General features: G+C 38.3%; 1 protein-coding gene across 1 annotated transcript; it reads left to right on the top strand.

The window, feature by feature from the left end:
- The first annotated feature begins 2,972 nt into the window (after positions 1-2,972).
- Positions 2,973-12,851, top strand: BET1 (Bet1 golgi vesicular membrane trafficking protein). The gene is made up of 4 exons (XM_028120563.2): positions 2,973-3,165; positions 6,921-7,045; positions 10,136-10,192; positions 11,679-12,851. The coding sequence occupies exons 1-4, from the start codon at positions 3,147-3,149 to the stop codon at positions 11,832-11,834; spliced, it is 357 nt and encodes a 118-aa protein (XP_027976364.1). The 5' UTR covers positions 2,973-3,146; the 3' UTR covers positions 11,835-12,851.
- The last annotated feature ends 349 nt before the right edge of the window (positions 12,852-13,200 follow it).

Genomic DNA, 13,200 nt, shown 5'->3' with positions numbered 1-13,200 from the left:
TTGAATGAAGGGTAGTGCACTTTTGTTTGGCACTGGGCTGCACAAATCATGCAGTTGGCTCTGTTGAAGACTTTTCAGTTGCAATTGTGTGCTTCATTTTTACTAATTATGGCTGAGAGGACTACATCAGTACTAGCACCATATTCCTGAGTTATGGAAAGGAAAGATCAAATTTGTGGCTCTTTGACAACTCCTTGAAAATTTTCTCGGCACTTTCAAGAAGTTTTGAGTAAAACTAATACCGTCTCAAACACAGTAACAAAAATAGGTTTTTTTTTAAATTCTATTTCTTCTACAATGATATTGCCTTATTTTATCATTATTACAATTTTTTCCTACTGGTTTTCACTGAAAAGATGTAGTATTTCAGCTGTACAATGGGCTACATAGACTTTGGCCAGCATAAGGGCCTCAATAACCACGTGCTTCCTAGGGCTGGCTTGGGAAACTTACTGTCATCTGTCTCCAGGAGAAAAGTGTTTTAAGTGCTAAATAACTAACTTACAAGCTTTTTTGCCCCATAGACTATTTGCAAATCAAGAGCTATCTCCTTTTGGTTTGTATTTTCTTATGGTTCAAATATGATGCTTGAGATATATATAGATATATAGATATATATATACTAAATTTGCTTAATGATTGGAAAATTTGTTAATGTTTATTTGAGAGCTTGGTGTGTTATTGTCCTTTGGATTAGCCCTAGTCAGGAAGAGGCAGGACATATGGACAAGAAGCAGAATACAGGGGCAAAATAAGTTTCAAATTTTGTACCAAGATTCAGACATTTCCCACTCATTTTCTTGCTTCTGTAATGACTACTAGGGATACTTACTGGAAGTCATTTTTAATCATTCCTTTCTTTAGTCATTCAGTCATTCAAACCCGAAGAGATTAGGCGTTTTCTATGAAATTTTCCTATGAGAATAGAGAAAAATTTCAAAATGCTATTTATCTCCAAGAATTTTATTCATCTTCAGTCAGTAAGAAGAGTTAGGCATTTTAACTTGAAAAGAAAAAGAAAATAATAAAAATAAATTATAAATGATAAAATAGAAAGAATTCCCTGTAGTCTTTATGTCAGTTGTGGTCACGTGTAATAACTATTCTTCTACGTATTAAAATCCATCTTTTCCAATTCATCTTCTGAATGCCTATTCTTCTCAATTGCTACCATCATAAATTGAAACTGGCAACAGTAGCCATGAACAACTGCCTGTATTTGGACTTTTAGGTCACAAGCTCAATACAAACCAGGTTTGCCTGTCTTGAGTTCTATTCTTGCTATATTTTATTACTCCCCCCACCATTTTAGTTATATTCTTATATCTCCCTACTATGTAAGGGAAGTAGCTTATAAGAGGACAAGTACACATGTAATTTAAATGGTCTGTTAAGGTAAACTTAACATTATGTTTTTAATAAGGACTTCTATATGAGAAAGCCTTCTTTCAGTAAGATGATTTTTCTGACATGTTTTGTTTATAGAACATGTGTACTTTTTACAAAAGGAGGGACTGTCACAGATTGTAAATTAAAAAGGGAAGCCTTGGGGCACCTGGGTGGCTTAGATGGTTATGCATCTGCCTTCAGCTCAGGTCATGATCCCAGGGTCCTGGAATCAAGCCCCACATCGGGCTCCCTGCTCCGTGGGCAGCCTGCTTCTCCCTCTCCCTCTGCTGTTCCCCCTGCTTGTGCTCTCTCACTCTCTCTCAAATAAATAAATAAAATCTTTAAAAAATAAATAAATAAAATAAATAAATAAAAAGGGAAGCCTTGCCATCATTTCTCTTATTGAACCTTTGGTGTTCATTTGCAAAATGTGTCCCTGATGCAATCATTTAATTCCATAGCTTTTAAAGAATGGTAGTTTATTTTATTTTTATGGAGACGTCTTCTCTCAAGATGTTCTTGGTTTAAGTTTATTTCCCAGGTTAATTACTTTTATTAAAAATTGTTTTCGTGTGCAACCTTAAGACAGATTTATGTGCCACCACTATAGCCAATGTTCCTATTGGGAAACTATGAGGGAACCACTAAAATTATCAGAGATTGCACTCTCAGAAATCTCTAGTATGGAGATTATTCCACTGCCATACAGCAGCAACAACAAAACCACAAACACCCAGTGGTTTTTAAGCATCTACTGTGTATCAGATTTTTTTAAAAAAAAAAACTGTTATTTCATTTAATCCTTACGATAATCCCGTGAGATAAAATGATATTCTAGGACTAACTCGGATTCCCCTACCATCCCACCCTTGCCAAGAGGCTTTTAAACCCTTACACTGGCACATTACCCTGTGTAAATAGCATTTCCATATTCTTTGTGTACATTAAAAAGGTCTAAGTGAGAGAGAGTTTAGGGGTCCTTCGTCCTTAACAGCTAATAGCCCTGCCTGGTTATTTCTAGAAATGCAACCAATCCAGCAACAGGAAACTAATTTTTTTAGTGCCTCAGGACACCCTGTTCCTTCTATTGACGGCCTCATTCCGCGCATGAGTCTTAATCCACGGGACCTGGTTTTCTCAACTGGGTGACCCAGCACAAATTTGTTACCCTCTTCCTTCCGTTCTGTGGGTCTCAGATTACTTATGTGTGAGATCAGAAACTTGGATAAAGTTTTCCTGGACTTTCCCTGAATTGACTCTAGATGTCAGAGGAAGTAAGAGGAGGAATCAGGAAAGATGAGTCAACCAACCTTTCAAAGTCTGAGAAGGACAGACCTACGGGGTTAAACTCGGGGGTGGGGGGACGACAAACTGAGAGTAAGATCCAGGTTGCCGCAGGCCCAGCAGCGAAGACCCAAGGTCCAAAGACCCTGAGTCCGAGCCCCTACAGCACCCACCCCTCTGCGGAAGCCCCGCCCTCTCCGGGAGCCGCGTTCACGCCACGCCCCTGCCTCACTACCTGCGTCGACGGTGAACTACATTTACCAGAATGCCATTCAAGCCGCCTCGCAAGGCAGCAATAAGTGTCTGGGTGACGCCATCAGCCGGCGCGATGTTTAGAGTCCAGTGATGTCGTGGCGCTTTGGGGAAAGAAGTTGGTGTTTCTCTGGGCCCTGGTACTGAAGACGCCGTCCGGGGGATCCCGGCCCCTTCCTACCCACCCTTCCATCTGCTTTTTTCTTCCCTACTCTGGCAGGATGAGGCGTGCAGGCCTGGGTAAGAAGAGGGCTGAGGTTCGAAGTTCGGGGGCCCCAGAACCGGCCGTGCTGGGCGCGGGGACGCGGAAGGAAATCGGACCAATCTTATGTCACTGGAATCTGGGCCAGAAAGCAGGATGTATGGAGGGGTCTTTGGAGGCGGAACCAAGTAGAAACACACCATTTGTACCAGATCTTAGGGGTTTCCTTTAGTTTGGTTCAGCCCCAAGTTTGAATGGTAGGTTTATAGAGAGTAGTGGAGGAATGGGGGTGGGGTATGTACAGGTGCCAACTGAACTGCCAAGTTTTTTAGTGTCGACTGTCAGAGAGTGATTACGAAACCTGAGTTTCCCCAAGTCTGGCTTCGGTGTCTCGTACTCCACTCCTCCTGGATGTTAGTTTTTTCAGAAGCAGATTTTGAAGAATGAATGTTGCATGCGAAGCATACTAAAAGCAATCATATTAATCTGGTAACAGTGAATTGCAAAGGTAAATGTACCTGTCGTTATTGTTAAAGGCCATAGTATGTAACATCGGGGTCAAAGGCCCTTAAACCCAGAACACTTTTTATCTGAGTCTTGTTCCACTGTGAAAACTTGGGAAACAGGTTCACCAAGCACAAGGACTTTGAAGGGGCCATTATAACGTACAGCTAATAAAACAGCACTTTCTGGGTTTTGAAGCTCTCTATTAAGAGACTTTTGAAGAAGAAAAAGAAAAAAAAAAAAAAAAACCCTGCTAAATCAGCGTACAGCATACCTGAGAAAATATGTGGGATATTTGAAAAAAGGTAATGTTACCTTTTTCAATGGTTACAATTAAATGGAAAAAGGAATAAAAAAGTTTTTCAGAAGTGTCAGGTATTTAAAGTTGGTGAAAGTTGCCAGTAACTTTAGACTTGCTCATTGATTTAAAAATTGTAGTATGAGAAAGAGCTTTTGAAAAATATAGCTTTTATGAATACTTGGCCAAGTAAATTGTAGAGAAAAAAATATTGAGCAGTTTAATTTTATATGCCTAAATTTTTTTTCTTTTTATCATTATTAATGATAACAAACATTTATTGTGTACTTAAAGTTAGCTCTAGGTATACAGTTGATTGTGGCCCTGTTTGTGCTCGCATAGCTTCCAGTCTAGTTGGTGAGTAGGAACATAGTACAAGGTGATAGTTGCACATACAAATAGCAAATAAGTTATACAGCTAGTGTCTCAGGGATTTCAGAGATAGAGCACTGCTTACTTTGTAGAGACATAAGAACTTGAACCAGAGCTTGATTAATGGAAGGTAAGAGAGGCAAGTTGGAAGCAAGACTTCCCTACCCCTCCTCGTACCCCCAAAAAGTTGTAGGACTAGAATTAGGAATGGTGTGTATAAGGGATTATTATTAAGCCAGTGTGACTGAAGTAGGAGACATGGAAGCAGAACCCCACTGAGGAGATACTATGAGTGCCAGGCCAAGGAGTTTAGATCTCATCAATAGGTCCTTTGGCTCCCTTGAATGTTTTTGGTGCAGCAGTGTGCCATGATAAATTGCAGAAAAGGGACTTGAGAAGCTGTGGTTCTCAGCCCTGACTGTACATTAGAATCACCTGGAAAGCTTTTAAGGCACTGATACCTGGACTGGAGTCCAGACTAATTATACTAGAATCTCTAGGATAGAGCCTCCTTCCCTGCTCCTCGCCGCCGGCCCCCCCCCCCCCCCGGAAGCTCCCTTGTAGTTGAGTGGAAAGATGCTTGCTTAAGTGTCTATTGCTATCATTTACATTGGTGTAATGTGATTTTTTTTTTTTTTAAGTATCAGATTGTATTGACCTGGAATTTTAAACTTGGGACAAATAAGCTGATAGATGTTCATGTGGCACACTTCTCATGAATCTCTAAATGACTTGGCTCAGTTATTGATAGAAACTACCCTAAAAAAGTAGCATTTGTCTAAATGGATAAAGACTAAGGATGATCTTTGGCATTCACTAGCTTTCCTACAACTTTTCATACTATATTTGTGGAGTTTTATGGATAGTGTATCAGCAATTGAGGGAAAATTTGAGGAATGCAACTCCCAGAACATACTTGTTTAACATTTTGTAGTGGTGGGAATTGTGTAAGTGTCTGCTGTATATAGTCATTAGGTACAGGGGATATAGAAGAAGTGTGAGACACTGTCTCTGCCCTCAAGTTTATGATTCCATTCCTGGCAAAGGCAGGCACATTCAAAGTTGAATAACAGTGAAGTCAGATTCTATTTATTAATTCATTTACCAGTATTTATTGAGTGTGCCTTACTTTGTGTGTGTTTGTGTGTGTACACTGTGGGGGATACACAGCCAGGAGTGAAACAAATTTAGTTTCTGCCCTTATAGTATCATCTAGAGTGTGATATTATTGTTGTGTACAGTAAGAGCTGTAAGAATTCAGAGGGAGTTTTGCCTTTAAGAGAAAGTGAGGTTTGTGCCAGGTCTTGAAAGAGCTTCCTATTTACACCTCAACCATCCTTCAACTGCCAGCACTGACTGCTACTTCCTGTCCTTCCATCTTTCACTGTCCCTGTTGCTTCGTCTACTCTTTTGAGTTTACAGAGACCTAGTCCCTGTATCATTCCTTTCCCTCATTTCTCCATTGAAACTGCTTCCATCCCTGTCCAGTGCAGTCCCCACATTCCATATATTCACCTTCTCTGGGCAAGCGATCTCAGTCTTGGGGCTCTTTTCTTCAGCCCCATCGCTGTAAACCTCTTGATCAAACTCCTGATCAATCCAACCATCCAGATTCTCACAGGCTGACTCGGCTGATGAGCACTTCTTCAGAAAAATCACACATCCAGGAGGACTGACACCACCACAGTATGCTGCCTCAGCCAGGATCATTTTATCCTCCTAGGGCCCGTGTAGTCCTAGTCATTTTCCTCCATTATTCTCTTTACTGCTTTTTCCAAATGATACCCTTCCTTAAAGACAGTCTCCATCTCTTCCTTTACTGAGAAAATTGATGGTATCAATTGTTTTTTTTACAAAAGTGGTTAAACAACGCCCTCAATTCTGCTTTCCTGTCTCAGTCCTCTAGCACATTTATATACAGATTCACTCTCCAAGGCTCACTCCACCTGTTTGATTGCCTGATGAATACCAAGTACTTTATGAGGCAGTAGCTGGGACTATGTATTCTCAGTGCAGTTCCCTAGAAGATAAGCTCCCAACAGTAGTACCTAGAAAGAAAAATGGATGTGGCACATAGGAGTTTCTGAAATATTTGTTGAATGAATGCATGTCCCTCTTAACTCTTAGCTAATGTTCTCCGAAAGTTATTCCAGCTCTCTTCTATTTAAAAGAAAGAGATGCCAGTAAAGGACCCCGCTTTGCCTTGAGCTCCCTCCTGCTATGTTTATCCTTTCTCTCTTTTCCTTCATAGCCAGGCTTCTTCAATGGATAGTCGACGCTACTACTTTTAGATCCTTTTTTAAAAATTTGTACTTCTATGGAACAGGGAATGTATCCTGAATATCCTTGTATATCGGTGCCTATTTTAGTGTCTTGTGGGCAATCAGTAAGCAATCAACAAGTATAAAAATGAACATTCTTTGCGTAAAAGAGGGCATTAGAAAGAATTGTTCTGATCTCTAGTTGGTTACTAATTTTTAAAAATTCCTTTGAAGTGTGAATGTTACAGACATACGTGGTCTGCAACGCCCTCCAGGGGTCTTTTTTGGTTCTTTCCTATCAAGGTTTCAAAAGTGGCTTGTTTTTGCTACAACTATACTGTGACTCTGATCCTTGCAGGTGAAGGAGCACCTCCTGGCAACTATGGGAACTATGGCTATGCTAACAGTGGCTATAGTGCCTGTGAAGAAGAAAACGAGAGACTCACTGAAAGTCTGAGAAGCAAAGTAACTGCTATAAAATCTGTAAGTATTTAACAGATGTTACATACTGTCAAATTTATGTATTTATGTACATACATATTATATACTTATAAACTGTGTATGTTATTGGCATCATACTAAGGAATTCAGTTATGCAAGGTGTGTCTTGTTCAGCAAGGTCAAAATGCACTCAAAATTTAAACATGATTTGAGTAGAAGATTAGAAAATGGGGCCAATCAAAACATATGGTACATTTATTTTTTTTTAAACTTCCACTGTTTTTTTGTGGGTAAATCTATAGTACTGTATGTTGTCTACTGTATGTTGTCTGTAGTAATGTCTCAGAGCAGTCCATCTTCTGCCCCAAGCAGCTCTTTTCCTGACTTTTCTTCTTCTTGTATTCTGAGCTACACATCTCAGTGTTTCATGTTTCTACCTTTGTACCTCATGTCAGTCACTGAGTTTTGTGCTTCTTTCTTTCTGTCTCTACTTTTCTTTCTTTCTTTCTTTCTTTTTTTTTTTTAAAGATTTATTTATTTATTTATTTGACAGAAAGAGAGAGAGGCAGGAGAGAGGGAACACAAGCAGGGGGAGCGGGAGAGGGAGAAGCAGGCTTCCCGCGGAGCCAGGAGCCCGACGTGGGGCTCGATCCCAGGACTCTGGGATCATGACCTGAGCCGAAGGCAGATGCTCAATGACTGAGCCACCCAGGCGCCCCCGTTTCTACTTGTCTATTTCGGATGCTATCCCCTGGTTTTCTTAGGTGAACTACTGAGGGAGCCCCTTAACCTGTTTGCTCCTCGTTTTTTGCACATTCTGTTCTGAGCTACATACTGTCTCCACAGCCATCTTTTTGGAGTGTTTTTTAAATTGCATCATATGCTCCCAGAAGTCTCCAGTGTCTTCCCATGATGTAAGAATGATATTCACACTCTAGCTTGACCAGATAAGTCCTTCACAGGTTGTCCACAGCTTTTCAGACCTTATGCTCCTCACTTCTGGAAACGTGTATATGTTTTCTGCCAGACAAATTAGTCTCTGGTGTGTGTTCGCTGGCTGTCTGCTTGTACTCCCGTAGCTTTGATCCTGCTGTTCCTTTGCCTCAGCAGTGTCCTCTCCCTCCTTACGTGCACTGAAGGCTTGCCCATAGTAGAGGCTCCTCTTCACTGCACTCCTTCCTTCTTGAAAGCTTTACCTGATTATCACATCAAAAGTAACTTTTTTTCCATGTGAACATAAGACCATTTGTACCATTTCTCTAGCATGTATCGCATAGGGATCTGCATTGGAATTATTTGTATGTAAAAGAAATTTACCAGAATGTAGGGTTTTCTACTGTATTTATTTTTATCTTTTACACAGCCCCTAAGCATAATTCCTTGTTGGTAGTATTGAGCTTAATATGTATTAAATAAAGGAATTACAAAAAGGTGATTTTAACAGCCTATGTGATTGATTCTATATTACATTAAACATGCTGTACACTAATAGAGCATTCAGGAGAAGCTCATGTTGCCAAAACTTAATTGGTATTTCATTAGTCTTTGGAAAATAGAATTGTATTCAGCCTGGAGACTATTACATTCAGAACGAGTATTGTTTTCGAAGTCATATTAAATCAAAAGGAATTGATCAGTGAACTAAGTAATACTGTATAATGTTACAATTTAGAAAATCAACATTTAGAGGGAATTAAGAATTAAATGTTCTTCGTTTTTTGTTTTTTAAACTCCAACGTTGATAATTTAGGCTTCTTGTTAGAAGAAAGGTTTTTTTTCTCCTGGAAATTTTTCCATGGCATGAATGACAGTTGTAGAAAGTAGTTAGGTGATTTGGGCTACTTAGCTTTATAGTTGCTTTATTATCTCTGAATTGTTAAATTTGGGTAAAAAGCTCACGTTCTCATCTGTAGAATTCTAGTACAGTTTTGTGTCAGTATCACCCTATATACTTTCCACCACAAGATAAGTTGAGAACAATATTTGCAGTGGTTTGCCAAGATTTTCATTTGTTGCTTGTAATTTATCCAAATATCTTGGAAGTAAAGCCTTTGATGAATTTGTCATATAAAGTATTAAATAGGTTTTGGTCTGAATAGCAGCCATAACCACATAAATAGCATTTCTTTTAGGCTCAGCCTCTTTCTGTATAGCTCAGGATGGAGGTAACAATAACCTGTCAATTTTTTTCCAATTTATTATCATATTTTCTTTTCTTTTTATTTAAAGATTTTTATTTATTTATTTGACAGAGGGAGAGTGTATGTGTGCATGCACAAGCAGGGGGAGCGGCAGGCAGAGGGAGAGGGAAGCAGGCTCACCTCTGAGCAGAGAGCCTGACATGGGGCTCAATTCTAGGACCCTGGGATCATGACCTCAGCCGAAGGCAGATGCTTAACCAACTGAGCCACCCAGGCGCCCTTACTATCATATTTTAAAGAAAAATACCTCTAGAATCTAAATAAGTAACCAGCTTAGGCATATATTCAAAGTAATGTCCCACTTCATTAAAAAAATATTAAATACTTAATGTAGATTTGAATTGGTAAGATGGGTACTTGTATATATCTTTTTCAACATAAAGAGGGGGGCTCCTGGGTGGCTCAGTCGGTTAAGTGTCTGCCTTCGGCTCAGGTCATGATCCCAGGGTGCTGGGATCGAGACCCACGTCTTCGGGCTCCCTGCTCAGCGGGGAGCCTGCTTCTCCCTCTCCCTTTGCTCCCCTGCCCCTGGTCTATCTCAAATAAATAAATAAAATCTTAAAAAAAAGTAAAGAAGAAAATATACAGATAAATGATGTTGTATAAATTTAAGAGAGGAAGAAAAAAGCATGCAAGGCTGAGATTCAGAGAGAAGTGTGTACCAAAATTAAAAGATGGAATTGAGTATTAAGATGAAATCAAAATGAAGAGCAGGGAGACAATATCCATAGTTGGGAAGGAGTAGAAATTCTAAATTTGTTTTCCTTTAACGTCAGTGGAAAAAATATCAGAAGAAAGTATATGTATTTTATATTTTTGGAAGAGAGTTTTATTTGAGAAAATGAGTATGCTTAGAGTGGTATTATTTTTACTTTATGACACTTAAATACCTTTATATGAGTAATAATGTATGTGCTTTTTTTTTAAATAGCTTTCCATTGAAATAGGCCATGAGGTTAAACATCAAAATAAATTATTAGCTGAAATGGTAAGTGGTTCTGACTTTAAATTGAATAAATTTGATCTAATATTCTCAATTTTAGTCTGTTAATCATTTTAACTTTTATCCATTTTGAAATTAGAGATTATAAGTCCTGAATTCCTGCCCTTTTGTATCTCATTGCTTTGAAATAATTAATGTTTGTTTATTTTCCCGCTTTTCATCTTGCCTAACACAAGTGGGAGGATGAGGTAGAAGCCATTGTATCTTTCATCTTGTATTTAGAAACACTGTTAAAGACTCAGGACAAATGACTGTTTTGAGTGTTCTTGGAGATCTCAGTGGATACAGACTACCACGTAATCAAAAAGCACTTCATATCCAACCAGGTGAATGCCTTTCACTTAATGTGAGCCCATTTCTTTTGCTTGATCTCCTAAGGATCACTTCTGAACAAATCAATAAGATTTGAACATAGTAACATCCCAGAGCCTTTTATCTCAAGTCTCAGTGAGCTCAGCAACATATACCTTTTCTTGTAGAGCCTATTTCCATCCCGGAGTGTTTATTTTGGATGTCACTTCTCTGGACCTTCCCTAGTTTCTCCACTTGCTTTTAAAATTGTATTACTCAAAAATGAATATGGCATTGAAAGCAACATTCGTATGGCGGTTGTACATTGGAATCACCGGGGGAACTTTCTGAAAATATTTATGCCTGGTTCCCGATCTAAATATACTGATAAAGAATTTCAGGGGGAAGGACCTATACATATGTATTGTGAAAAAAGAAAGTGTCCCAGGTCATTGTGATACATAACCCTGGTGAAGAACTATAGATCTAAAGTGCTTGAAGTCCATAGAACCTGAGCTGTGCAAAGGCTGTCATTATGCTGGGGCCTTTACATCTTAGGATATTGAGATTTCTATGAAAGTGCAGTATTTCTAATCCACACCTAGTCCTCTCATCTTAAGGACTTAATATGGTAGTTTTCCCCATCCATATTTGTAATCTTAACCATGATATTCTCTTAACTTTTAATAGACTCTACCGTACTTCGAGGTCAGCTGTCTAAATAAAAGGATCTTAAAAGTAAAGTACATTTAACTGCTAACCATATTAAATTTTGGATGAATTATTGTCCCGAATTACGGAAAGCACCAACCATTTGACCTGGGAGAGCAGTGGCCCAGCAAAAACAGAAAACACCTGTATGATAATAGACAAACTACATACCTTTATTGTTAAGGTTTTTTTAATTCACATGATTGGGAAAAGACCCAAATAGTTTGGGATTTTGAATTACTCTGGTGCTGAAAGAAATGTTTATTGGATAATGAAAGAGCTTTTTATTCATTGAGAGAATTACTCTGTTTTGCACGGAGTAATCAGACTTGATTATACAAGTTACAGACAGGCTCCTGAATTGATTAAACATTAAAAATGTATTCTAATAACAGTATATTCAATTACTTAAATGTGCATATGTCGAATATTACAATCTAACTATTTTGTTTTCCTCTTCTCCTCACAGGATTCACAATTTGATTCTACAACTGGATTTCTAGGTAAAACTATGGGAAAACTGAAGATTTTATCTAGAGGGAGCCAAACAAAGCTGCTGTGCTATATGATGCTGTTTTCATTATTTGTCTTTTTCGTCATTTATTGGATTATTAAACTGAGGTGATGCAAGTGAGTTTGGAATTTGTTCCAGCTTAACTGTTTGGAGTGCCACGTTGGTAAAAAATCAGCAGCAAAACATTCCAAATTTTCAAGTGTTAATGATTTTTTTCCATTGAGGATTACTGGATTTTATTTGTTTTATAAATCACATTAGATAACACAGTGCTCTTTGAATACTGTTGCTTAATGATACATTTTTTGCCCCTATTTTCAGGGGTATTGAGATGGCCTGAAGTCACTCTGGCCCTAACAATTTTTTTTCCTGTTGTTCGCTGTCAGATTAAATAACCATCTAATACTCTGCTCTTAGCATAAATGTAGGCTTATGTTCCGTGTGAAGAAACTTAGTGGGAGAATAACAGAATCCCTGGAGAGCCTGATGCTGAACTCTTGAGGTAGTGAACAAGTTTGTGAGGGAATGGTGTATGTATTTTCCCTAATTGTCATCAGCCCTGATAATGTACTGCCCTTTCCTCCTCTCTTTGGTTAAAATCGCTTAGGCTGATTTCCTTTTACCTACAGTTTTCCTCAAAAATTTTGATGACATGACTCCTCTTTCCCCTCTGCCCAGTGACCTCATCTTTTACTGAAGCTTTTTATTTTGGCACAGTTCTTGTAGGGCCCAAAACAAATGTGTACCAGTCTAGTTATTGTTTTATATTAATTTTATACAGACCATTGACTTGGCTTACAATAGTTCAATGATTTTAGCTACTTAGGTAGGCCATTTGGTTATCATTTGTGACAGAATGATGTGAAGCTAAAGTAATTGCTAAGCTCTGAATGGAAATAAAATTAACTGCCTCTGCTTTATTATGTGTTCAAAATAGATATTGAAAGTACTCAGGCATTGAACTTGGGGTTAAGAGTGTTGTTGCTTTAATCCAGTCTATTTGTTTATGGAAAGAAAAACAAAGATGGACAGAAAGAAATATTAAGATGTTCTTAAATACTCTGTATTACTACTGTTTGGAATTTGCCCACTTATGGGTTCTAAAAATAAAATTTTTAATGAAATATATTGTCTTTGTTGCCTCTTTGTTCAAGTCTCTGTCTCTTTTTTTAACATAGAACCTGAGAAATGGTCCTGAAACCAGGTCCCAAACAACATCCGGAAAAGATAATATATTTATATTATTTTAGAATTTGATTCAAACAAGTTATTATTATTATTTTGATAAATCGTGACTGCAATTTCAAAAATCTCTTTAATTCCCTACATTTTTAGTTGAAAGTCTCTTACCTTTGATTCTGCTGAGTGTGCAATCCTTTTTTGCTCATCCTTAATTACCTAATAGTTTAGGTCCTGTCTTTGGCTCTGTTTGTCATCACTTGGGCCTCTATTTGACAGAAACACCAGAACTGAGAAG

Source organism: Eumetopias jubatus, unplaced genomic scaffold (genome assembly GCF_037043125.1).
Source record: "Eumetopias jubatus isolate StellerSeaLion01/CBP00866 unplaced genomic scaffold, mEumJub1_p1.0 scaffold_14, whole genome shotgun sequence".
Taxonomy (NCBI): Eukaryota; Metazoa; Chordata; class Mammalia; order Carnivora; family Otariidae; genus Eumetopias; species Eumetopias jubatus.
The sequence above is the reverse complement of the archived record's forward strand: the minus strand, read 5'-3'. Positions and strand labels throughout refer to the sequence as shown.

Excerpts from the sequence above, each read along its gene's own strand:
- BET1 (XM_028120563.2), top strand. Across the intron at positions 7,046-10,135 it reads AAGTAACTGCTATAAAATCT|CTTTCCATTGAAATAGGCCA; the intron begins GTAAGTATTTAA and ends TTTTTTAAATAG. Across the intron at positions 10,193-11,678 it reads ATAAATTATTAGCTGAAATG|GATTCACAATTTGATTCTAC; the intron begins GTAAGTGGTTCT and ends TTCTCCTCACAG.